General features: G+C 45.6%; 1 protein-coding gene and 1 long non-coding RNA gene across 3 annotated transcripts in view; both read left to right on the top strand.

The window, feature by feature from the left end:
- Positions 1 to 25,204, top strand: part of LOC309376268 — a 192,069-nt gene that overhangs the window by 17,448 nt on the left and 149,417 nt on the right. The gene's annotated exons all lie outside the window — the stretch shown is intronic.
- The window catches only part of LOC309376029 (gastric inhibitory polypeptide receptor-like), a 34,733-nt gene that overhangs the window by 7,298 nt on the left and 2,231 nt on the right, over positions 1 to 25,204 (top strand). The window contains exons 3-14 of one of the 2 annotated variants that reach the window (XR_014171049.1): positions 2,974 to 3,073; positions 4,735 to 4,842; positions 6,128 to 6,249; positions 11,205 to 11,308; positions 14,175 to 14,331; positions 15,103 to 15,262; positions 15,492 to 15,552; positions 16,949 to 17,018; positions 18,133 to 18,221; positions 19,524 to 19,662; positions 20,188 to 20,229; positions 21,590 to 22,345. Coding sequence is in view for 1 of the 2 variants with exons in the window: in XM_081922178.1 (XP_081778304.1) it covers positions 2,974 to 3,073; positions 4,735 to 4,842; positions 6,128 to 6,249; positions 11,205 to 11,308; positions 14,175 to 14,331; positions 15,103 to 15,262; positions 15,492 to 15,552; positions 16,949 to 17,018; positions 18,133 to 18,221; positions 19,524 to 19,662; positions 20,188 to 20,229; positions 21,590 to 21,919 (1,482 nt within the window). In the remaining variant the exon portion in view is untranslated. Of the gene's footprint in view, positions 1 to 2,973; positions 3,074 to 4,734; positions 4,843 to 6,127; positions 6,250 to 11,204; positions 11,309 to 14,174; positions 14,332 to 15,102; positions 15,263 to 15,491; positions 15,553 to 16,948; positions 17,019 to 18,132; positions 18,222 to 19,523; positions 19,663 to 20,187; positions 20,230 to 21,589; positions 22,924 to 25,204 lie in introns of those variants that run through there. The other variant, XM_081922178.1, reaches the window with a different exon arrangement.

Below are 25,204 nucleotides of genomic sequence, written 5' to 3'. Positions count from 1 at the left end.
TTTTGTGCATGCACGACCACCAAAACCCGGAAGTAACCCTGTTCCGGTACTTCTGGATTTCGGCGGGTCCGTAACCCGAAAAAATTGAACCTGAAGCATCTGTAACCCAAGGTATGACTGTATCATGGACAGGGCCAGATTTAGGTTTGATGAGGCCCTAAGCTACTTGTAATGGTTCTAGGGGTTGCTCGTGTATAAATCGGCGCCACACCTGGCTGGGTTACCTGGGTGAACTCTTTCTGTCCGGACAGCCACTCACCCGTGGCTGTCTCAATCGCTGGCAGAATCCGTCAGTGGGCATTTCTTGAACTTCTTCCAGCAAAGGAGCTCTTTGACGCCTAGTCTCCGCCTAATCTCCCTGCGCAGAAGCCTTCTGCGCAGGGAGGGTGTGGGCAGCGGAGGACCCGTGCTCTCCCCGCTGGTCTCCGGCGAGGAGTCATGGAGCCACCTCGCCGATTCCCCCATCTGCCCCCCTTCTCCACTGGTGCTACGCTGATTTCCTTCCCCAGAAGATGGGCTGCTTCTCTCCCTCCCGGGCCGCTCTCTGGAATCCCTCTGGAGCCCTCCCTCTGGCTCCGATGGCAGTTCCCTGACACTACTGAAGGTAATAATAAATAATAATAATAATTTTTTATTTATACCCTGCCCTTCCCGGTTTGAAAACCGGGCTCAGGGCAAATATAAAACATTGATTAAAATGCGACTATAAAACAGCATAAAATACAACATAAAACGCAGCATCAATATCAATAAAATTCAAAATTTCAGGGGTCATTGGGGGGGGGGAACAAAACAAAAAACCCGTCAGTAGACATCAAATGATCACCAACTGGCCAAGTTGGTCCTACTAGGGTCAGCAAGGAGACCAGGGAAGAATTTAAATGTGGGATTCCAGAAAGGGTTTCTTCATAGAAGAGGAAAGGGGGAAAGGGAATAGAGGATTAGGCTAATTCAAATTGAAAGCCAGGCAGTCCTGCAGGGCCCTAGTCTTGTAGGACAAAGCATTCCACCAGGTCGGAGCCATCACTGAAAAGGCCCTGGCCCTGGTGGAGTCTGGCTTCCTTGAGGCCCTTTAGATGTCCAGCTGTCCTTTGTCAACAACAAATGGCCACTGTTTTTTGTGTTGAATATATGCTACAGTACAGTCATACCTCATGTTACATTTGCTTTCTGATATGTTTTTTCAGGTTGCATCCCGCGGCGACCCGGAAGTATTGGAAAGGGTTACTTCCGGGTTTCACTGCTTGCGCATGCGCATCTTCACGCGCATGCGCAGAAGTGGCGAGTCACGACCCGCGCATGCGCAGACGCGCAGGCGTGGGTTGCGTTCTATTCATGTTGCGAACGGGCCTCCAGAACAGATCCCGTTTGCAACCAGAGGTACCACTGTACAGGGTAATTTATGGGCCTAATAGGTATCTAAAGGCATTTGCGCATGTTGCCATGTCAAAGTTGTGGGTGAACATATCAGACGACAGAGCGATTCTTCAAACAGCTCTTGTTTATTCACAGGCCAGAACAGAACTGAACTGAAGGGTTCAGCCAGCCTGCTTACATAGAGCTCAGCTACAAGGCAACAGTAACAACATTCTGTAACTATCCAATCACTGAATGTCACGTTCAATCCCTTGTTTGCATATGTGGACCTGAGTGAAAACTATCTACAGTATCCCCCTGCTGGCCCAGGGTGAGAACTGCAGTACATAACACAACCAGTCCATGTAGAATGTCGGCACCCTATATATAGAAAGGAGCAAACCCGTGACATTTTAGGGAGCAGGCTAGCAGGCGGGGCCCATGACTTACATCATAGGAACCTACACAACGCAAAACACCGTTGCTGTATGTAGGTTTTATTTTATTTGTTTTTTATCTTATATTTTGGAAATGTACATCCAGGGTTTTTTTTTCCTCTTTAAATTTTTTTGGGGGCCCCCAAGAGAGTGGGGCCCTAAGCTATAGCTTGTTTAGCTTCTACGTAAATCGGGCACTGATCGTAGAGTTGGGAGGGTTGCCTAATTCTTTCGGGCCTTGGAGCACCTTTGGGAATCTAAGAAACATGGGCACCACAGAATCACCCAAATCACAGCAGGAAGGTGGGCACAGCAGCAAGATGGCATCAACCCAAACAACAGGTAAAACAAAAACAAAACCTAATAAAGCGGAGGCAGCCCCCCCCCCGCCGCCGCAAAGCCCTCAATTTATTTTTTTAAAATGAGAGGGGCAAGGTGGGGTAATGAACCTGCAGGTAAAGTACACACTAAGCAAAATAAATATACGTCCTGCTGCTGTTCAGGGGCCTGGCACGCAAAAATGCAAGCAAGGCTTTTTCCTTGGTGTGGTGATGAAGCGATAGAAATTGCTTTCTCTGCTTGCTTTCTGTGGACCAGGCTGCAATTTCAAGGCTCAGGTGCAAGGCTTGCAATAATAATCATAATAATAAGTGGGCAACTAACCTAAGCAAACATCAGGCAACTTTGGGAAGAGCTATGTACTCTGGCAAGGGACGCGGGTGGCGCTGTGGGTTAAACCACAGAGCCTAGGACTTGCCAATCAGAAGGTCGGTGGTTCGAATCCCCGCGACGGGGTGAGCTCCTGTTGCTCGGTCCCTGCTCCTGCCAACCTAGCAGTTTGAAAGCACGTCCAAGTGCAAGTAGATAAATAGGTACCGCTTCAGCGGGAAGGTAAATGGCGTTTCCGTGCGCTGCTCTGGTTCGCCAGAAGCGGCTTAGTCATGCTGGCCACATGAAACTATACGCTGGCTCCCTCGGCCAATAAAGCGAGATGAGCGTCGCAACCCCAGAGTCGGCCACGACTGGACCTAATGGTCAGGGGTCCCTTTACCTTTACCTTTAAGTAACCTAACTAAACATCAGGCAACTTTTGGAAGAGCTATGTCCTCTGGACAAAACCTTTAGGTGACTAGCTGATATGTACCTGTTGTTGTTGTTTCATTTCCCTCCCCTGTCGCAGGCAAGCTCCACCGAAAACTCAGCCAAAGAGATGTTTGAGGCGTGGCAGCAGTACCAGGCAGCCTGCTATCGCAAGATCCTGGAGGACCCGCGTCCCACAAGTGAGAGAGAGAGCATGGGATCTTCTTCCCCTTTGGCCCGATCCAACAGAGTTTTTCTTATGCTCTTAGCAGTATAATGAAATCTCTTCCAAACCACTGCTTTATTGAGCATCTATCCTTGTTTGTTTGCACAGTGTCTGCAGAGAGGTTAAACAGCGTTGCGTCAAGTAATTGCTGTCCCATGTTGTAAATAAAAATTGCCCTTTTCCCTTATGGGGTATCCAAGAGCCCATATAGAGTCCTTATATAGGTTTCCTATTGGTAGGAGAGAATAACAGAGGCCAACCAGAGAATACTGAGAAGCAAAGCAGCTAGTACGCTTGATCTTTATTGATCTGTTGCAACAGGGTGCTCCCCTCACACGCAGGAGAGAGGAGGGACCCAGAAAAATGGCGCGCAAGGCCTTATAAAGACTTTTGAAATTCCCATCAGTTATCAGGACCACCACCAGAAACATCATACATACATCACAGAAGGGGTGTAACCTAATAGCACCCCTCAGATACGTCATACCTACATCACAAAATAGGCGGTCTACAACAGAAATTTGAATGTTGTTTTTCTCCTGTTGCTGTTTATCTCCTGTCTGGCAGGTTACTTGGATTGCCTGGGGAGCCTGGCCAGTCTTTTGTAGTGATAAATACTTAGTTCCTGGGCCATGTCACAGGCTTACACCTTATTCATATCTTAAATGTGCCCTTAAGACAGGATTTGTGAGGAAAGAGACAATGGGGAGGTTTCCCACTTTGACCTTGCAGAGAAAACATTTGCTCAGTTTAGGAATCAAAATGGCTTCAGGTTGGCCTTCCTGTGCTGATCTATGTACGTGCTTGGTTGGTACACTTATGAACATTACCATATATCTAAGACCTCAAAATTCCTATCATACCACGCTTTCTAGTTCATTCACTTTCTGTATTGCAAAAAGTCTGATGTGGCGGGGGAGAAAAGGATCTGTTGCCCAAGGTTCCTGATGAAAGGTGTTGCATGATCAAAGCTGATGAGATATTATCTGATCATGCAACCTGAATTTGACAGCATGTGATTGAATCTCCAAAAGCAGGCACAGGTTTGAAATGTCCCAACTTGCCCACCCCACCCTCCCTCCCTCTCTTTCATCCTACCTTCTCCAGGAATTCATAATTTTTTATGTTCAAATGTCACTAAGAAGCGGTATCTTGCAAATGAAATTTCCTGTTTGGCCGGTACGCCGAAATTTGCCCAACTTTTCCCGAGAATGGCGTTTCGCTTTATTTCTGTTTCGTTTGCTTACTAAATTTGCGTTAATGCCCTTCACCCGTCGATTCTGGGGCGGTTCGCGACACAAAAACACAAAATAAAAAACACGGAATACATAATATAAACCAAAAAAAGAGAAACAAACAAACAAAAAACCCTTTCCCCCCACCCCCTCTCACAAACACATTTTAAAGTGTATAGGTTGGGTGTTTTCCGATACCTGATTTACTTGTTAATGTTCACAAACATGGCTCCCCAAGAACTGTCATTCGGAAGGTAGACTGCTCCTGCAGGCAGAAGCTCTATTAAGCGACCATGACCAGCAGTCATTGAGAGATTCCCTTCTTCCTGCTGTTGCTCTGTCTCTTCCCTTTCAAAAGCGTTGAATGACCTCTTCCCCCTTTGATCTGCCCTTCTTCCAGGTCTGGTGTGCAACCGTACATTTGACATGTACGCCTGCTGGGGCGATGCTCTTCCGAACACCTCTGCAAAGGTCCCTTGCCCCTGGTACCTGCCTTGGCACCAGCAAGGTAAGTATAGATGCAAAGGCACCCAATACGGTTCATTCATCTCTTAAGTCTTGGAATCGATTTGATTCCTCCCCCCTCTTCCTTTTTCCTTTCTCCTCCTGTGATGGAACTCCTATTTGGGGACTGCCCTGGCTTTTTTCTGGCCCACGTAGGACCAGTCTGGACCTTGGTGAAGACTTGACGTTTTCATCCCCCAAAAAGTTTTTGATTTGAGTTTCCATTGAAATGAGGCTGTATTTTAATGTTTTCATGTTGTATTTTAATCTTGTTTTTAAGTTGTATTTCAATCAATTTGTTTTTATATCGGGTGTTAGCCGCCCTGAGCCCGGTCTTGGCTGGAGAGAGTGGGGTATAAATAATTTTTATTATTGTTGTTGTTGTTGTTGTTGTTAAGTCTGGGCCTCCAGACTGGTTGCAATGTTTGCTAACTTTCAGAACTGTTGTTTCTGCATTGCAAGGAGTTGGACTAGATGACGCTCGAGTTCCCTTCCAATTCTATGATTCTAAATAACAACAACAACAACATTTATTTATTTAATTATACATACATACATACATACCTCAGCCATCTCTGGGCGGCTCCCAACAGAATATTAAAAACACGATGAAACATTGAACATGAAAAACAGGGTTGACTTCAGATGTCTTCTAAAAGTCAGATACAGTGGTACCTTGGTTGTCAAACTTAATGCGTTCCGGGAGTCTGTTTGACTCCCAGAACTGTTCAAAAACCAAGGCGTGGCTTCTGATTGGCTGCAGGAGCTTCCTGCACCCAATTGGAAGCCATGTCGGACATTTGGCTTCCAAAGAACGTTCAAAAACCGGAACACTTACTTCCAGGTTTTCGGCTTTCGAGAGCCAAAGCGTACAAGTACCAAGGCGTTTGAGAACCAAGGTACGACTGTAGTTGTTTATTTCCTTGACATCTGGTGGGAGGGCGTTCCACAGGGCGGGCGCCACCACCGAGAAGGCCCTCTCTGCCTGGTTCCCTGTAATTTCACTTCTCGCAGGGAGGGAACCGCCAGAAGGCCCTCGGAGCTGGACCTCAGTGTCCGGGCAGAATGATGGAGGTGGAGACGCTCCTTCAGGTATACTGGGCCTTTGGGGCCGTTTAGGGCTTTAAATGGCGGCACCAATGATTCTTCTGAGCACAGCAGAATGGAATACAACTATGAAATCAAATTGTATTGTCATGGATATACGTTATTCGTATTTTTATTATTATAATCAAACCATCTGTATCTTCTTGCTGCCTCTTCCTCCTTCCCCAAAACGTCCTCTGCAGTTCAAGGGGGCTTTGTGTTCCAGAAATGCGGCCCAGACGGACAGTGGGTGGTAGATGAGTCGGGGCACCCATGGCGAGATCACTCTCAGTGCGAAGCCGTCGACAAAGAGCTCCCCTTCCAGGTAAACTCATTGCACCACAAACTCCACATCTGAAAAGCAGGGAGGAGGGAGAGAAGAGACCTTCCTTAATAAGAGTCGCTCTGGATTCTTAATCCATATTTAATGCGTTTGTGCTTTAAATGTTCAGTCTTTGGTCCCCGGGGCCCCCCCCAAAAATTATTAGTTTTCACAATATTATAAACAAACAAACACACACACACACACACACACACACAAAACAAAAAAAATTCTTTCCAGTAGCACCTTAAAGACGGCTACCTATCTGTAACACACAAAACAGACAAACATAAATCATAGCCTTTTTCAAAATTACAGTTATTAACTTTGTTAAGTGACTTCCTCACTTCCCCTTGGTTGAATTTCATTGCATGTCCTTTTAACGGTTTTCCAAATCCCAATTTTTATGAGATTTAACTTAAACATCCTTAGATCTTCATCTTATGGAATTAAACATATTAATTCATCACTTAGCATAAATGAAATCCTAAGCCCATTAACTATCTGCAAGCTGTTTTCAGTTAGTTTAACTTAACAAATGTAACTAAATAATCATTAAATTTATTCCACTCTTCCTAATACTCCTCCTCCTTCTGGTTGTGGACTCTTCAAGTCAGGTCGGCTAGCTCCGAAAAATCCATCATCTTCATCTGCCATTCTTCTATTGTTGGTAATTCTTGGGTTTTCCACTTTTTAGCTAACAAAATACGAGCAGCAGTTGTGGCATACAAAAATAATTTAACATCTTTCTCGGGCAATTCCAAACCTGTTATTCCAAGAAGAAAGGCCTCTGGTTTCTTTACAAATGTATATTTCAACATTTTTTTCAATTCATTATAAATCTTTTCCCAGAAGTCTTTCACCTTGGGCCAGGTCCAAAAATGTTCAGTCTTTGGAAAACATTGCTGCTGAGGGCTGCTGCAAGCCGTAATCCGTCTCACGAGTAGATTAATCGACAAAAACTCAACTAAAGACATCTCCTACCAGTGTACAAAACTTTCTGGATGCTGTGAATATTGTGGACTTGAATTTTGATGATGATGAGTTATACGGACAGATTAATGCTTTTGGGGTGTGTGTGTGTGTGTAATATAATTAATATATAATATAATAATATAATATAATATAATACAATACAATACAATACAATACAATACTATACAATACTATACAATACTATACTATACAATACTATACTATACTATACTATACTATACTATACTATACTATACTATACTATACAATACTATACAATACAATACAATACAATACAATACAATACAATACAATACAATACAATAATACAATACAATACAATACAATACAATACAATACTATACTATACTATACTATACTATACTATACAATACTATACTATACTATACTATACTATACTATACTATACTATACTATACAATACTATACTATACAAAACTATACAATACAATACAATACAATACTATACTATACTATACTATACTATACTATACTATACTATACTATACTATACAATACTATACAATACTATACAATACTATACAATACTATACTATACTATACTATACTATACTATACTATACAATACAATACAATACAATACAATACTATACTATACTATACTATACTATACTATACTATACTATACTATACAATACAATACTATACAATACTATACAATACTATACAATACTATACTATACAATACTATACTATACAATACTATACAATACTATACAATACAATACTATACAATACAATACTATACAATACTATACAATACTATACAATACAATACAATACTATACTATACTATACTATACTATACTATACTATACAATACAATACAATACAATACAATACAATACAATACAATACAATACTATACTATACTATACTATACTATACTATACTAATATAATAAAATAATGTTTAGGGAAGCTTTTAATGTTTAACAGACCACTGTATTTTAATACTTTGTTGGAAGCCACCCAGAGTGGCTGGGGAGACCCAGCCAGACAGAAATTATTATTATTAATATAATATAATATAATATAATATAATATAATATAATTAATATAATATAATATAATATAATATAATATAATATAATATAATATAATATACAGTGGTGCCTCGCAAGACGAAATTAATTCATTCCGTGAGGCTCTTCGTATAGCGGTTTTTTCGTCTTGCGAAGCAAGCCCATTAGCGGCTTAGTGGATTAGCGCTATTAGCGGTTTAGCGGCTTTTAGCGATCAGCTGTTAAGCGGCTTATCAGCGGATCAGCTGATAAGCGGCTTAGCGGCTTAGGAAAAGGGGGGGGAAGGGGAAAAAACCCGAAGGAACTCGCAAGAGTTTTTTGTCTTGCGAAGCAAGCCCATAGGGAAATTCGTTTTGCGAAGCGCCTCCAAAACGGAAAACCCTTTCGTCTAGCGGGTTTTCCGTCTTGCGAGGCGTTCATCTTGCGGGGCACCACTGTATAATATAATATAATATAATATAATATAATATAATATAATATATAATATAATAATAATATATTACTTGAGAGTTCATTTGTCTCCTGTACAAGATGAGGAAGGGATTGTTTTATACCCTTAAAACTGTGTTAATTTTTTAAAAAACCTTTAAACATATTGATCGACTAAAGTTATCAAATTATGCGTGACGCAGGCAAAATTTAATCCACTGTTTTTTTTTTCCAGATTGCAGTATAAAATGTAATTCTGTTGGGGGTCTGGTGTTTGACCATAGTAGAAAATTGGGAGAAGAGGAAAGAAGGAATTAAATATGCCTTTCCTTCTAACAAACGGCATCAGTTTTCATCCATTAAACTCTCAGTGATCTTCCACTTTCATCCCCACCTCAAAAAAAGGCAGCTGCACTGAGGTTTTGATTTACACGATAACGTATTTTCATGTACCTGCTGTACTGAGGAAAGGCAGATATTCAATTAGCTAAAAAGCCTTGAATCGCTGGACGGATCTTTTTCCCTTTTGCAAATGAATAATGGCACATATCAGGATTTTGAGAATCATTTTGCCATCAAAATTGGAGGTAACTCTGGGCAAAGAAGCCTAGGGAGGCTTTTTGGATGCAGAAGCATACCCTCTGATATTCCTCTGATGAAAATAGGGATGTCCTAAGGGAAAGGACAGGGACGCGGGTGGCGCTGTGGGTAAAACCTCAGCGCCTAGGACTTGCCGATCGCATGGTCGGCGGTTCGAATCCCCGTGGCGGGATGCGCTCCCGTTGCTCGGTCCCAGCGCCTGCCCACCTAGCAGTTTGAAAGCACCCCCGGGTGCAAGTAGATAAATAGGGACCGCTTACTAGCGGGAAGGTAAACGGCGTTTCGTGTGCTGCGCTGGCTTGCCAGAGCAGCTTCGTCACGCTGGCCACGTGACCCGGAAGTGTCTGCGGACAGCGCTGGCTCCCGGCCTCTAGAGTGAGATGAGCGCACAACCCTAGAGTCTGTCAAGACTGGCCCGTACGGGCAGGGGTACCTTTACCTTTACCTTTAAGGGAAAGGACGCGGGTGGCACTGTGGGTTAAACCACAGAGCCTAGGACTTGCCGATCAGAAGGTCGGCGGTTCAAATCCCCGCGACGGGGTGAGCTCCCATTGCTCGGTCCCAGCTCCTGCCAACCTAGCAGTTCGAAAGCACGTCAAAGTGCAAGTAGATAAATAGGTACCGCTCCGGCGGGAAGGTAAAAGGCGTTTCCGTGAGCTACACTGGTTCTGGTTAATAATAATAATATTTGTTTTTTTGTTTTTTTGTTTGTTTGTTTATACCCCGGCCATCTGGCTGGGTTTCCCCAGCCACTCTGGGCAGCTTCCAACAGGATATTAAAAACACAATAAAACATCAAACATGGAAACTTCCCTAAACAGGGCTGCCTTCAGATGTCTTCTAAAAGCCAGATACTGTGGACGCTCGGGTTGCGAATGTGATCCATGCAGGATTCACGTCCGCAACGCGCAGTGGTGTGTCTGCGCACGCGTGGGTTGCGATGTGGCGCTTCTGCGAATGCGTGACTGCTGAAACCCGGAAGTAACTCATTCCAGTACTTCCGGGTTTCAGCGGTCCGTAACCCAAAAAAACGCAATCTGAAGTGTCTGTAACCCGAGGTATGACTGTAGTTGTTTATTTCCTTGAAATCTGATGGGAGGGTGTTCCACAGGGCGGGTGCCACCACCGAGAAGGCCCTCTGCCTGGATCCCTGTAACCTCACTTCTTTCTTTCTTTTTATAGAATATTTATTAAGATTTTCAATAATAATACAATTAAAAAGAAAAATACAAAATACAAAAAATACAAAAATAAAAATAATTAAAAACACACAGAGTTTCCATTACTTATTTTCCTTTATTTCTCTGACCTCCTCATACCTCCCTTTTTTGTATTCCAATTCAGATTGTTAGTTCAGCAAATCCTTACCATTAAATTTTTACCTATTTCTAAACCTTTTTTTCATATTCTCTTAAGCATTACAGCTGGAAGCCACTTAATTTCTATCCAACATCATTCTAACATTCATTAATTTTGCAATATTTCTGTAAATAGTCTTTAAATTTCTTCCAATCTTCTTCCGCCGACTCTTCTCCCTGGTCTCGGATTCTGCCAGTCATTTCTGCCAATCCCATATAGTCCATCACCTTCATCTGCCACCCTGTAACCTCACTTCTTGCAGGGATGGAACTGCCAGAAGGCCCTCGGAGCTGGACCTCAGTGTCCAGGCGGAACGATGTAGGTGGAGACGCTCCTTCAGGTATACTGGGTCTTTGAGGCCGTTTAGGGCTTTCAAGGTCAGCACCAACACTTTAAACACTCTTTCCTTCCAGACCTTTTGCTGATAAGCCTATTAATAGTGATGCTTTTCCTGCGTCACTTTCAACCTGTGACGGAGGTGCCCTTTTCCGCTGAGGTGTATTCCAGCTGCGTTTCTGTTTCTCCCCAGAAACATTTGTGGATTCTGGAGCAGTTCCGAATGATGTACACAGTGGGATACTCCCTTTCGTTGGTGGCTCTGCTTGCGGCCTTCTTCCTGTTGGCAGTTTTCAGGTACTGAGAAAGACGACATGGGGCACTGCCTTCCCCCGGGGTACCACGCAGGAAAAACGAGAGGTATTGAAAGATGTGGGTGTGTGGTTTGATTAATCACACCTGGCAAGATAGGCTTCCACTAAGGCAGGGGTCAGCAAACTTTTTCAGCAGGGGGCCGGTCCACTGTCCCTCAGAACTTGTGGGGGGCCAGACTATATTTTGAAGAGGAAAAAAAAATGAATGAATTCCTATGCAGAGATGCATTTTAAATAAAAGGACACATTCTACTCACGTAAAAAAACCAGGTATAAAGGTAAAGGTACCCCTGACCATTAGGTCCAATCGTGAACAACTCTGGGGTTGTGGCGCTCATCTCGCTTTACTGGCCGAGGGAGCCGGCGTTTGTCCACAGACAGCTTCCACGTCATGTGGCCAGCATGACTAAGCCGTTTCTGGTGAACCAGTGCAGCGCACGGAAACGCCGTTTGCCTTCCCGCTGGAGTGGTACCTATGTATCTACTTGCACTTAGACGTGCTTTTGAACTGCTAGGTTGGCAGGAGCTAGGACTGAGCAACCTGAGCTCACTCTGTTGCGGGGATTCGAACCGACGACCTTCTGATCCCAGAGATGCATTTTAAATAAAAGCACACATTCTACTCATGTAAAAACACCAGGCAGGCCCCACAAATAACCCAGAGATGCATTTGAAAGAAAAGGACACATTCTACTCATGTAAAAACACGCTGATTCCCAGACCGTCTGCGGGCTGGATTTAGAAGACGATTGGACTGGATCCGTCCCACCGGGCCTTAGTTTGCCTACCCATGCACTAAGGCATGTCCCTTAGAGCAGAGTAGTGCAACACTCCCCCTGCTGACTATTAAAGAGTTAACCACACAGTGCACATCAATGCACTTTGGCGTGGTTCAGTAAACACTAGTGCAAGGATGGGATGTGTGGGGTTCATAAACCCACCTTATATCGAATGTATGTGACTACATTATTACATGAGCACTGTTCCACAGCATTTGATATTTTCATTTACATACATTCATTCGATATAAGATGGGTTTATGAAGCAATTCTATATCCTCCTACCACGCTGGCAAATAATTCTACAAAACAGTAGTCAATATCCGGAATCACTATTCAGTGTTGGACATCATATTTGCAGAATACACAAAGCTTCACAGCTTGTCTTTCATCGTTCAAAGTCTGGTACCTCGCTTCATTTGAAGATTTTCAGAGACTTTGAGGCTAAAGATTCCATTTTGTACTTGTTATGGTTTGAAATAATTCTATAAAGATTGTCTATGCATATATACATGGTCATCATGTTGCCTAGACATTGCTGATGTTCTCTTTGCAACACAGGGGTTTGTTTGGTAACTCCTGCAGCCAAGCTGGTGCCAAACATATTGCTCTGCTTTCCTTTGGACCACATCAGCCAGGCCGAGAGGGGGGTTTCTTGTCGTCTGGGCAACCCAGGACCTCCATACACACTGCCCAGACTTGTACCCCAGAGGGCTTGGAATCATAGAATCATAGAGTTGGAAGAGACCACAAGGGCCATCGAGTCCAACCCCCTGCCAAGCAGGAAACACCATCAGAGCACTCCTGACATATGGTTGTCAAGCCTCTGCTTAAAGACCTCCAAAGAAGGAGACTCCACCACACTCCTTGGCAGCAAATTCCACTGTCAAACAGCTCTTACGGTCAGGAAGTTCTTCCTAATGTTTAGGTGGAATCTTCTTTCTTGTAGTTTGGATCCATTGCTCCGTGTCCGCTTCTCTGGAGCAGCAGAAAACAACCTTTCTCCCTCCTCTATGTGACATCCTTTTATAGATTTGAACATGGCTATCATATCACCCCTTAACCTCCTCTTCTCCAGGCTAAACATGCCCAGCTCCCTTAGCCGTTCATCATAAGGCATCGTTTCCAGGCCTTTGACCATTTGGGTTGCCCTCCTCTGGACACGTTCCAGTTTGTCAGTGTCCTTCTTGAACTGTGGTGCTCAGAACTGGACACAGTACTCCAGGTGAGGTCTGACCAGAGCAGAATACAATGGCACTATTACTTCCCTTGATCTAGATGCTATACTCCTATTGATGCAGCCCAGAATTGCATTGGCTTTTTTAGCTGCCGCGTCACACTGTTGGCTCATGTCAAGTTTGTGGTCAACCAAGACTCCTAGATCCTTTTCACATGTACTGCTCTCAAGCCAGGTGTCACCCATCTTGTATTTGTGCCTCTCATTTTTTTTGCCCAAGTGCAATACTTTACATTTCTCCCTGTTAAAATTCATCTTGTTTGTTTTGGCAATCAACTTGATTCCCTCCCCCTTTCTTTTTTCCTTTCTCCTCCTGTGAAGAGACTGCATCTTAATGTTTTAATGTATTTTAATCTTATTTTTTAAGTTGTATTTTAATCAACTTGTTTTTATTATTGGTTGTTAGCCACCCTGAGACCGGTCTTGGCTGGGGAGGGCAGGGTATAAATAAAAGTTATTATTACAGTGGTACCTCAGGTTACATACGCTTCAGGTTACAGACTCCGCTAACCCAGAAATAGTGCTTCAGGTTAAGAACTTTGCTTCAGGATGAGAACAGAAATCGTGCTCCGACGGCGAGGCAGCAGCAGGAGGCCCCATTAGCTGAAGTGGTGCTTCAGGTTAAGAACAGTTTCAGGTTAAGTACGGACCTCCGAAACGAATTAAGTACTTAACCCAAGGTACCACTGTATGAATAAAACAAAAACAACAAGTGCAAGAATGAGCTTTGGTTTCCGTTAAAACCCTGTCTAGCTGTCTTGGATCCTGGCTCGAGGTGCAGATATGGGACACAACTGACTTCTCCCTGCCCGTTGTTCTCTGCCCACTTCCAGGAAACTCCGTTGCATCCGCAATTATATCCACATGAATCTCTTCGCGTCCTTCATGCTGCGGGCCGTCTTCATCCTCACCCGGGACACCTTCCTGCAGCTGCACTTCCCCAAGGACTTCCAGGACCAAGGGGACCTCTCGCACCTTCCTCTGGGACAGGTATTGTTGCAACTGCAATTTGAGGGAGGGTAGGTGGGAAGGTTTGCAAACCTAGACAGAATCTTAAAAAGCAGAGACATCACCTTCCCAGTAGTGATGTATGGGCCAGCGAGGTAGTGTCCGACTCTTCGTGACCCCCTGGACCAGAGCACGCCAGGCACTCCTGTCTTCCACTGCCTCCCGCAGTTTGGTCAGACTCACGCTGGTAGCTTTGAGAACACTGTGCAACCATCCTGTCCTCCGTTGTCCCCTTCTCCTTCTGCCCTCCATCTTTCCCAACATCAGGGTCTTTTCCAGGGAGTCTTCTCTTCTCATGAGGTAGCCAGAGTATTGGAGCCTCAGCTTCAGGATCTGTCCTTCCAGTGAGCACTCAGGGCTGATTTCCTTCAGAATGGATCGGTTTGATCTTCTTGCAGTCCATGGGACTCTCAAGAGTCTCCTCCAGGACCAGAATTCAAAAGCATCCATTCTTCGGCGATCAGCCTTCTTTATGGTCCAGCTCTCACTTCCATACATCACTACTGGGAAAACCAGAGCTTTAACTATACAGACCTTTGTTGGCAAGGTGATGTCTCTGCTTTTTAAGATGCTGTCTAGGTTTGTCATTGCTTTTCTCAGTCCCTGTTAATTACAGAAGCTATTCCGGGCTTCTGATTGCATCCCAAAATGTCCAGCTTTGGGGACTGGTGCTCTGGTGCGAATCGGCTGGCTCCCACGAGAGCTCCGGACCAAAAAAACGAGCGTTCAGATTCTTTTCCTCTTCGTTTTCAGGCTGTGGCCGGCTGCCGGCTGGCACAGATCTTAACCCAATACTGCGTCTGTGCAAATTACTACTGGCTCCTGGTAGAAGGCCTGTATCTACACAACCTACTAGGACCAATGGCCTTTTCGGAAGAAAGCTATTTTTCAGGCTACCTGCTCATCGGATGGGGTGAGTTAGCCGCCCAGCGCCAAGTCCTGACGAGAAAAGATACATTGGGAGAACAGTGGTGGTTGCGAACATTGCAGGAGAGCTTAATTCAGGGGCTGGGATGCTCAGTAATGGAGGCCACAGTGCTCAAAGCTACCTGTAAAACGAAAGGGAAGCATGAGAGGTAGAAGACAATTGTACCCATTATCCAGATACGTTAGTTGAGACTTCTTAATTATGTCTCTTGCAGGGGCACCAATCCTTTTTGTCATCCCTTGGGTGATTGTGAGATACCTCTATGAAAACAACGAGTAAGTACCTGGGCCAAAAAAATCTTCTACTTCACATCTGATATATATTTTTCTTAGGGTTATAAAAGAGCTTAGGTTGCACTTCTAGAGTAGTGGCTATTTATCATGCCAGACTTCCTAGTGGAACTTCAACAGTCAAAAGCAGTTTACAGGGTTGTCAGAGGATAAAACAGGGGGAGGGAGAGCAGTGCTTGTTCTGTAAACTTCTTGGAAAAAGGGTGGTATAAAATTGCTCTCAACGACTTAAAGGTAAAGGGACCCCTGACCATTAGGTCCAGTCGTGGCCGACTCTGGGGTTGCGGCACTCATCTCGCTTTATTGGCTGAGGGAGCCAGCGTACAGCTTCCGGATCATGTGGCCAGCATGACTAAGCCGCTTCTGGCAAACCAGAGCAGCGCATGGAAATGCTGTTTACCTTCCCGCCGGAGCGGTACCTATTTATCTACCGTATTTTTCGCTCTATAGGACGCACTTTTTCCCCTCCAAAAATTATGGGGAAATGTGTGTGCGTCCTATGGAGCGAATGCAGGCTCCTTGGCTTCAGCGATACCAACGCGAAGCCTCCGAAGCGCAGAGGGAGAGCTCCCTCTGTGCTCCGGGGGCTTTGCGTTGCTTTCGCTGAAGCCTGGAGAGCGAGAGTGGTCGGTGCGCACCGACCCCTCTCGCTCTCCAGGCTTCAGGGATAGCAGTGCGCAGCCCCTCCCGGCAGGGAGAGGTTGCGTGGGGCTAAAGAGGAAGCCAAAACAGCCAGCGGGATCCATCCCGCTGGCTGCCATGGCTTCTGCCATAGCTGTGTGCAACCCCTCCGGCAGGGAGAGGTTGTGAGCAACCTGTACACTGCTCTTTGGGGCTGGGGGGGAAATAAGATTTTCACAAATAATAATGATGATGATGATCTAGGCACTCACCCCAACCCCAGCTTGCTTAGCCTCAGCAAGTTGAGGGTCCCAGGCACCTTCAGACCATCCTCTTAGACCAGGGTTCCACCTGCCATTGTCTCTCTGGCTCAACCTAACATTGGGCTCCCGGTCTTCTGCCTTGCCAGTCCCAATCAGAACCACCCACCATGGACAATAGCTGTTGTAAGACATCCCCCACTTAGAGCCCAGCTCAGTCAGTAGAGCAGGAGACTCTTAATCCCAGGGTTGTGGGTTCGAATCCCACGCTGGGCAAAAGATTTTGGTGATTGCAGGAGGTTGGACAACATGACCCTCACGTCCCCTTTCCAACTCCACGAGGTTATGATTTAAGGCACGTGGCTTCATCCAAAGAATCCTGGGAGACGTAGTTTGTTAAGGGTACTGGGAATTGTAGCACTGTAAATGGTAGGCGGGGGTTGAAATCTCTCCTTCGAACCGCTGACACCTTTTTAATTGCTCCCCACCTCCTTCCACAGATGCTGGGAGAGAAACGACAACATGGGCTATTGGTGGATCATCCGTTGCCCAATTCTGCTAGCAATCTTTGTAAGTTGCCAAGGAACAGAGAAACTGCCTTATACTCTTCCAGAGCACTGGTGCCTCTCAGTAGGTTAGAAAGATTTACAGTGCAGCGTGGCAGCAGCAGGAGGCCCCATTAGCTAAAGTGGTGCTTCAGGTTAAGAACAGTTTCAGGTTAAGAACAGTTTCCACACGTCCCTTGAAAACACCCCATTTTGTGCACTGTTCAAGGGGGGAATGCAGGGGAAATCCGACGCAAGGCAAACAAACTGTTATGTACTGAGTTGAATAGGATCCAAAATGCAGCAGTCTGATTGGTCCTAGAACCATAGGATCCAGAATGCAGCAGTCTTATTGGTCCTAGACCAATAGGATCCAGAATGCAGCAGTCTGATTGGTCCTAGAACAATAGGATCCAGAATGCAGCAGTCTGATTGGTCCTAGAACAATAGGATCCAGAATGCAGCAGTCTGATTGGTCCACAGGAGCCACCCAATCCAGCTCCAAGTGGAAGTGAATCTGCCACCTGATTGGCCTACAGGAGAATCTCGGAATTAGCCAATCATGTGGAGTATATTTCACAAACCAAACACATATTAAGGAGAAAGTGTCATGTGAGTATATCAAATATCCTTTTTGAACTACAGTGGTACCTCGGATTACAGAAGCTTCAGGTTACAGACGCTTCAGGTTACAGACTCCGCTAACCCAGAAATAGTACCTCGGGTTAAGAACTTTGCTTCAGGATGAGAACAGAAATCGTGTGGCGGCAGCAGGAGACCCCATTAGCTAAATGGTACCTCAGGGTAAGAACAGTTTCAGGTTAAGAATGGACCTCCAGAACGAATTAAGTTCTTAACCCGAAGTACCACTGTACTAGCATAGGAGAAACGTTGGGGTTTTTTGCCCTGGGACATCAGGTATGTGAACAGAACAGAGGGAATGTCATGTGGTTCTTAAACCCCCAGCCCCAACGAAGGAACACGCAGGCTAAAAAACATTTTTTGAGGACGTGCCCATTGTCTAATGTCGATGTGCCTGTGGCATCGATGACATCGGTGGCAGACATCAGAGGGGTGACACGGCTGGATTGAAGGGGTTACTGCCAATCAGACCCCTTTCTTTCTTTCCCATTTTCCAGGTCAACTTTGTGATCTTCATACGCATCATCAAGATCCTGGTCTCCAAACTCCGGGCGCAACAGATGCGTTACACAGATTACAAATTCAGGTAGGTGAGAAATCGCCGGGGCAGTCGAAAGGCAAGAGATTGCCCGTCACCGAATCAGGCATTTTGTAGAAAGAGTTGACTTCCAACAGAACACTAAAATACAATAGTCTATTAAACATTAAAAGCTTCCCTAAACAGGGCTGCCTTCAGATGTCTTCTAAAAGTCTGGTACAGTGGTACCAGCAAGGTACCTCAGGTTACATACGCTTCAGGTTACATACAGACTCCGCTAACCCAGAAAGAGTGCTTCAGGTTAAGAACTTTGCTTCAGGATGAGAACAGAAATCGTGCTCCAGTGGCGCGGCGGCAGCAGGAGGCCCCATTAGCTAAAATGGTGCTTCAGGTTAAGAACAGTTTCAGGTTAAGTACAGACCTCCAGAACGAATTAAGTACTTAACCTGAGGTAGTTGTTGTTCTCTTTGACATCTGGTGGGAGGGCATTCCACAGGGCGGGTGCCACTACTGAGAAGGCCTTCTGCCTGGTTCCCTGTAACTTGGCTTCTCGCAGGGAGGGAACCGCCAGAAGGCCCTCGGAGCTGGACCTCAGTGTCCGGGCAGAACGATGGGGGAGGAGACGCTCCTTCAGATATACTGGACCGAGGCTGTTTAGGGCTTTAAAGGTCAGCACCAACACTTTGAATTGTGCTCGGAAACATACTGGGAGCCAATGTAGGTCTTTCAAGACTGGTGTTATATGGTCTCGGCGGCTGCTCCCAGTCACCACTCTAGCTGCCGCATTCTGGATTAGTTGTAGTTTCTGGGTCACCTTCAAAGGCAGCGCCACGTAGAGCGCATTGCAGTAGTCCAGGCAAGAGATAACTAGAGCATGCACCCATTCCACCCATGGCTTATTGCTGATATTAACAATGCACAGCATGATGCAACTGGAATAAAAAAATGACTCCTTTTGGAATAAAACATTGCCCAGCCCCATAAGTTGAATTCAAGCTTTACTTGTAGAACTTCCTTCAAAAGAGAACAAAAGCAAGAAGGCTACATCCAGATAAATACTTTGCAACCTCTGGAGCAAAGCTTCCCGGCTTCTTTCTTCCCAACCCTTGCTTTGGCTAGTGAGCACAAATTCGGGATATGAGATAGTGTCATGGGCGCCAGCCACAAAATGGCTGCCGCGAGGGTGAGGCATGTCCCAAAATGGCTTCCATAGGTGTGTGCAGCGCAACACAATCCACTGTGGATTTTTGAGGGGATATTTACAGCGTGCATGACCAATGTGGCAAAGCCTCTTAGTTCCCCGCTTCGCACATGCCCAGAAACTCACTCCATTTCTTCGCTTCTTTTTAGGTTGGCCAAGTCAACGCTGACCCTCATCCCGCTGCTGGGGATTCATGAGGTGGTATTTGTGCTGGTCACTGAGGAACACGCCCAGGGCACCTTGCGCTATGTCAAATTCTTCTTTGAGTTGTTGCTCAACTCCTTACAGGTACTGGGTAGATCTTTGATATCCTTGTTCTTATCATTTAGAGCATGTGCACCCGACTTTTCAATGGGAAGCAGGTGGCGCCGTGGGTTAAACCACAGAGCCTAGGACTTGCTGATCAGAAGGTCGGCGGTTCGAATCCCCGCGACGGGGTGAGCTCCCGTTGCTCGGTCCCTGCTCTTGCCAACCTAGCAGTTCGAAAGCATGTCAAAGTGCAAGTAGATAAATAGGTACCACTCCAGCGGGAAGGTAAACGGCATTTCCGTGCGCTGCTCTGGTTTGCCAGAAGCGGCTTAGTCATGCTGGCCACATGACCCGGAAGCTGTACGCCAGCTCCCTCGGCCAATAAAGCGAGATGAGCACCGCAACCCCAGAGTCGGCCACGACTAGACCTAATGGTCAGAGGTCCCTTTACCTTTACCTTACCTGACTTTTCAGCCTGCTGCAATTATAAGTTTGCAGCGTGTTATCAGTCCTCTGTCCTGTCACATTTTTAAAAAAATAATAAAATTATTATTAATCTTTCAGGGCCTGCTGGTGAGCGTCCTCTACTGCTTTGTCAATAAAGAGGTAGGTCATCGAAAAGGCATTCTGCTTCTCCTTGTGCAAGTGTAGAGCTGGCTGGCTCAAAGTCCAGGAGTGGTTTTTTGTGCAAACTTGGACTACTAAACTTATTTCTGGCAATGGTCACAAACTCCTGGGCTAAGCATGTGCTCAGAAGCACCCTCTCCCCTGAATTCTATGGCAGCGCTTTGTCGTGGTTAGAGTAATGTCCACCAATTTGGATGGCTTTAATTAAAAATAAATAAATTATTTACTGTATTTTTTGCTCTATAAGACTCACTTTTTCCCTCCTAAAAAGTAAGGGGAAATGTGTGTGCGTCTTATGGAGCAAATGCAGGCTGTGCAACTATCCCAGAAGCCAGAACAGCAAGAGGGATTGCTGCTTTCACTGCGCAGCGATTCCTCTTGCTGTTCTGGCTTCTGAGATTCAGAATATGTTTTTTCTTGTTTTCCTCCTCCAAAAACTTGTGGTCTGGTGCATCTTATAGAGCGAAAAATACGGTATTTGGTTTTTTAAATTAAAGTTTTGCAATCACATATGCAACATACAGCATAGAAATAAGATTCCCAAAAATCTCTTGGACTTCCCTCCTCCACTTTGTGGGTCTTATTGTTAGTCATTTCCTCCTGCATCTTTTATAATAATCCAAACCTTTTACATCTCCGTTATATCCAAAATTCACCATTAAACTACAAGTGCTATTCCAATCCTACTAACGGGTTTAACTGTTTACAATGGTTTTTAAGATAAATTGTAAATTTTCCCCATCCCTTATTAAAGTTTTGGTCTTCCTCATTTTTAATTCTTCCAATCATTTTTGCCATTTCGGAATCTGCCATTCTGCCAGGTTGGCAGGAGCTGGGACCGAACAATGGGAGCTCACCCCGTCACGGGGATTCGAACCACCGACCTTCTGATCAGCAAGCCCTAGGCTCTGTGGTCTAACCTACAGCGCCACCCGCGTCCCCTATAAGATAATATTTCTAGTCAATTACTTCTGGTTTCAGGGATTTTCACGGTATTTCATTTGTTTTGTGCAATTTATCGGTTTTGTGACTGTCTTTTTTCTACAGTGGTACCTCGGGTTAAGTACTTAATTCGTTCCGGAGGTCCATTCTTAACCTGAAACTGTTCTTAACCTGAAGCACCGCTTTAGCTAATGGGGCCTCCTGCTGCCACCTCAGAGCACGATTTCTATTCTCATCCTGAAGCAAAGTTCTTAACCTGAAGCACTATTTCTGGGTTAGTGGAGTCAGTAATGTGAAGCGTAGGTAACCCGAGGTACCACTGTATTGGCTTCTGATGGTCCTAGGCAGGCTGCCGTGGGACCACCAATCACCCCCAATTTTCTTTCTTCTCCTCCAGGTCCAATCCCAGATCCAAAGGACATGGCAGAGGTGGAAGCTGGGCAGTAACCTGCTGGAGAAACAAGGTCAGAGCCTCAGCCACTGGGCTTCCTGGCACAGCCGAAGCAGCCGCCGCAAAAAGGTCGCTTATCCTGCGCCCCACAGACATCCGGGAGAAAAGGGCCTCCCCGGCAGCCTTGGCAACACGGCAGGTGCTCCACAGGTGCACATCAGCACCAAATCTTTTCAGTACATCCCCGTCGGGATGAAGTCCCAGGACAAGGTTGCGGGGTCCGCTGTCACCAGGCAGACTTTTCCGAGCCCCGGTTGCCCCCCAGTCAGCTGCTGAGCACGCCCCCACCCCCCGGCCAGTGTCTTCTGACATCCCAGAGGATATGGAAGAAGATTGTCAGCTTTTCCGAAAAATGATATGGGGCTGCCCGGGCCGGTGGTAAGAAAAGACTTCCCAGTGCAGCTGTGGATTCCTGGAAGATGCAAAAACTCTCGTATAACAAGATATGTGAACGGCACATTGCGTGCGGCTGTTTTTATTGACTGTCTGGAAGGACCAGCTGGTGAAAAAGGTTAGCAGCCCATCTTTGGAGAGGCTTCCGAAACTGTTTGTGCCCCTGCGGGCGTGTCAATCGCCACTCACCTACTCACCTGTAGTGTGTGTAAGAATCGCCTCGAGGCGACCCAGTATAAGAACCATATTTTTCAATAGTTAAAATTTTTTTTGGTACTACAGTGGTACCTCGGGTTACAGACGCTTCAGGTTACAGACTCCGCTAACCCAGAAATAGTACCTCAGGTTAAGAACTTTGCTTCAGGGTGAGAACAGAAATCGCCCGGCGGCGGCAGGAAGCCCCATTAGCTAAAGTGGTGCTTCAGGTTAAGAACAGTTTCAGGTTAAGAACAGACCTCCGGAATGAATTAAGTACTTAACCTGAGGTACCTGAGGTTAAGAACTTTGCTTCAGGATGAGAACAGAAATCACACGGCGGCAGCGGGAGGCCCCATTAGCTAAAGTGGTACCTCAAGTTAAGAACAGTTTCAGCTTAAGTACGGACCTCCAGAACAAATTAAGTTCTTAACCCAAGGTAAAGGTAAAGGTAAAGGGACCCCTGACCATTAGGTCCAGTCGTGACCGACTCTGGGGTTGCGGCACTCATCTCGCTTTATTGGCCGAGGGAGCCGGCATACAGCTTCTGGGTCATGTGGCCAGCATGACCAAGCCACTTCTGGCGAACCAGAGCAGCGCATGGAAACGCCATTTACCTTCCCACCAGAGCGGTACCTATTTATCTACTTGCACTTTGACGTGCTTTCGAACTGCTAGGTTGGCAGGAGCAGGGAGCCAGCAATGGGAGCTGACCCCGTCGCGGGGATTCGAACCGCCGACCTTCTGATTGGCAAGTCCTAGGCTCTGTGGTTTAACCCGAAGCGCCACCCTTCTTAACCTGAGGTACCACTGTATTATATTCAAATAGATTGAATGTTACTTTATTTGTTATAAACCATTCCCTTTTAAAGCTATGTTTTCATTACGACTTTTTGTATTGAATCAGATTATTATAAGGCGTTTGTTCTTTGCTGTATATTTTGTTGCTGTCAACCGCCTTGCGTGTAGCAATATAGAAAGGCGGAATACGAATTTAAAGAGAAATGACCTGAAATGAAATATGAACTGGAAAAGAGCTGATGGTGTTTTTCTTCTGGTCAAGCTTCCAATGCACAACAAATGATTTGTGTCACTGTGTGTGGACATTGGGCAAGATGCCTAGTGGCAGATCGTATAATCATAGAGTTGAAAGGGACCTAAAAGTCATTTTTGTGAACCACAAGTCTCTTGAATACAGGTATAGGCAGGTGTACACATTTAGCTGACCAACAGGTGTTTGGGGGTCTTTAGCTAAGGGGTGACAGCACTCTGGGCTCCTCTACAAGGGAGGATTGGTGTCAAGGCAAACCGGTGTTTTGAAACAGTGAACACAACAACCAGTTCCATGTACATTGTTCAAACTGAGCTGTCACCTTTGTGATGTACGGCATGTGAGATACAAAGAGGACCGACTGCTAGATGGGAGAGGCGACAGCAACAGATCTTGGGTCCAAATCAGGTTAGATGAGCCAGAAGAAGAATCTAATTAAACCCTGATCTAATCAATCCCAGAAATCAATACCAAAGCTGACACAAAACAACACCCTCCTTAAATTAATCAAGGGTTCTTTAGTTCTTAGCATGTTGTCCTTCTGTAGGGCCATTACTCATAGATTGCGTTAATCCCAAATCCAGCTCCTTTTGTGTTTAGGCACAATGATCCTTATTGAAGTGAGATATGTCAAGGTAAAGGGACCCTTGACCATTAGGTCCAGTCGTGGCCGACTCTGGGGTTGCGGAGTTCATTTCGCTTTATTGGCCGAGGGAGCCGGCGTAGAGCTTCCGGGTCATGTGGCCAGCATGACTAAGCTGCTTCTGGAGAATCAGAGCAGTGCACGGAAACGCCGTTTACCTTCCCGCTGCAGTGGTACCTATTTATCTACTTGCACTTTGATGTGCTTTCAAACTGCTAGGTTGGCAGGAGCAGGGACCGAGCAACGGGAGCTCACCCCGCTGTGGGGATTTGATTGGCAAGTCCTAGGCTCTGGTTTAACCCACAGCGCCACCCGTGTCCCTTTGAAGTGAGATAACCCCTTCCTAATCCCATTTTCACCGGGAGCATGGTCTTTGATTCACTCAACGGGGGTGTCCCAGGAATTCCCCGCCCAATTCCTTTGGTTGAGGAATGTCCCTCACTACTTAATCATTTTTTCTGCCCCGCACGGTCCTTAATCTCATCATCCTTTGTCTCTAAGACCACCTCCCTCTGGAGTTCTGGCCCTATAAAGGGCAGCTCCCAGTCCTGTAGGACTTCGGAGAGAAGTTGGCTGCTGCTACGTGCTCCATGCTTTTTCTCTTCAAAGCGGCTCCTTGTCACAGATACCTGCTGGATCTAGACCTCTTCAGCCTTATAGCTAGCTGAGACGGGCCACACAAAAACTACTTGTGAAGTATTCCTTGGAATCCATGTTGCTTGCTGCTTTGGAACCTCATTAACACCACAGTTGCTGTTCTCTAGAAAAAGGTAACAATTGGGGTTTCGTTCTGTTTTAAACAAAAAATGCCCTTTTCCCTTATGGGGTATCCAAGAGCCCATAGAGAGTCCTTACATAGGTTCCCCATTGGTAGGAGAGAATAACAGAGGCCAACCAGAGAATATTGAGAAGCAAAGCAGCTAGTAAGCTTGATCTTTATTGATCTGTTGCAACAGGGTGCTCCCCTCACCCGCAGGAGAGAGGAGGGACCCAGAAAAATGGTGTGCAAGGCCTTATACTTTTGAAATTGCCACCCTGTAGATCAAGACCACCCCCAGAAACATCATACATACATCACAGAAGGGGTGTGACCTAAGACCACCCCTCAGATACATCATACCTACATCACAAAAAAGGCGGTCTAAAACAGAAATTTTGAATGTTGTTTTTCTCCTGTCATTGTGGCAGGTTACTTGATTGGATTTCCTGGGGAACCTGGCCATTCTTTTGTAGTGATAAATACTTAGTTCCTGGGCCAGGTCACAGGCTCACACAGTAT

This window comes from Podarcis melisellensis (genome assembly GCF_964234715.1).
Source record: "Podarcis melisellensis genome assembly, chromosome: 8".
NCBI lineage: Eukaryota > Metazoa > Chordata > Lepidosauria > Squamata > Lacertidae > Podarcis > Podarcis melisellensis.
This window is presented reverse-complemented; position numbering and strand designations above follow the sequence as displayed.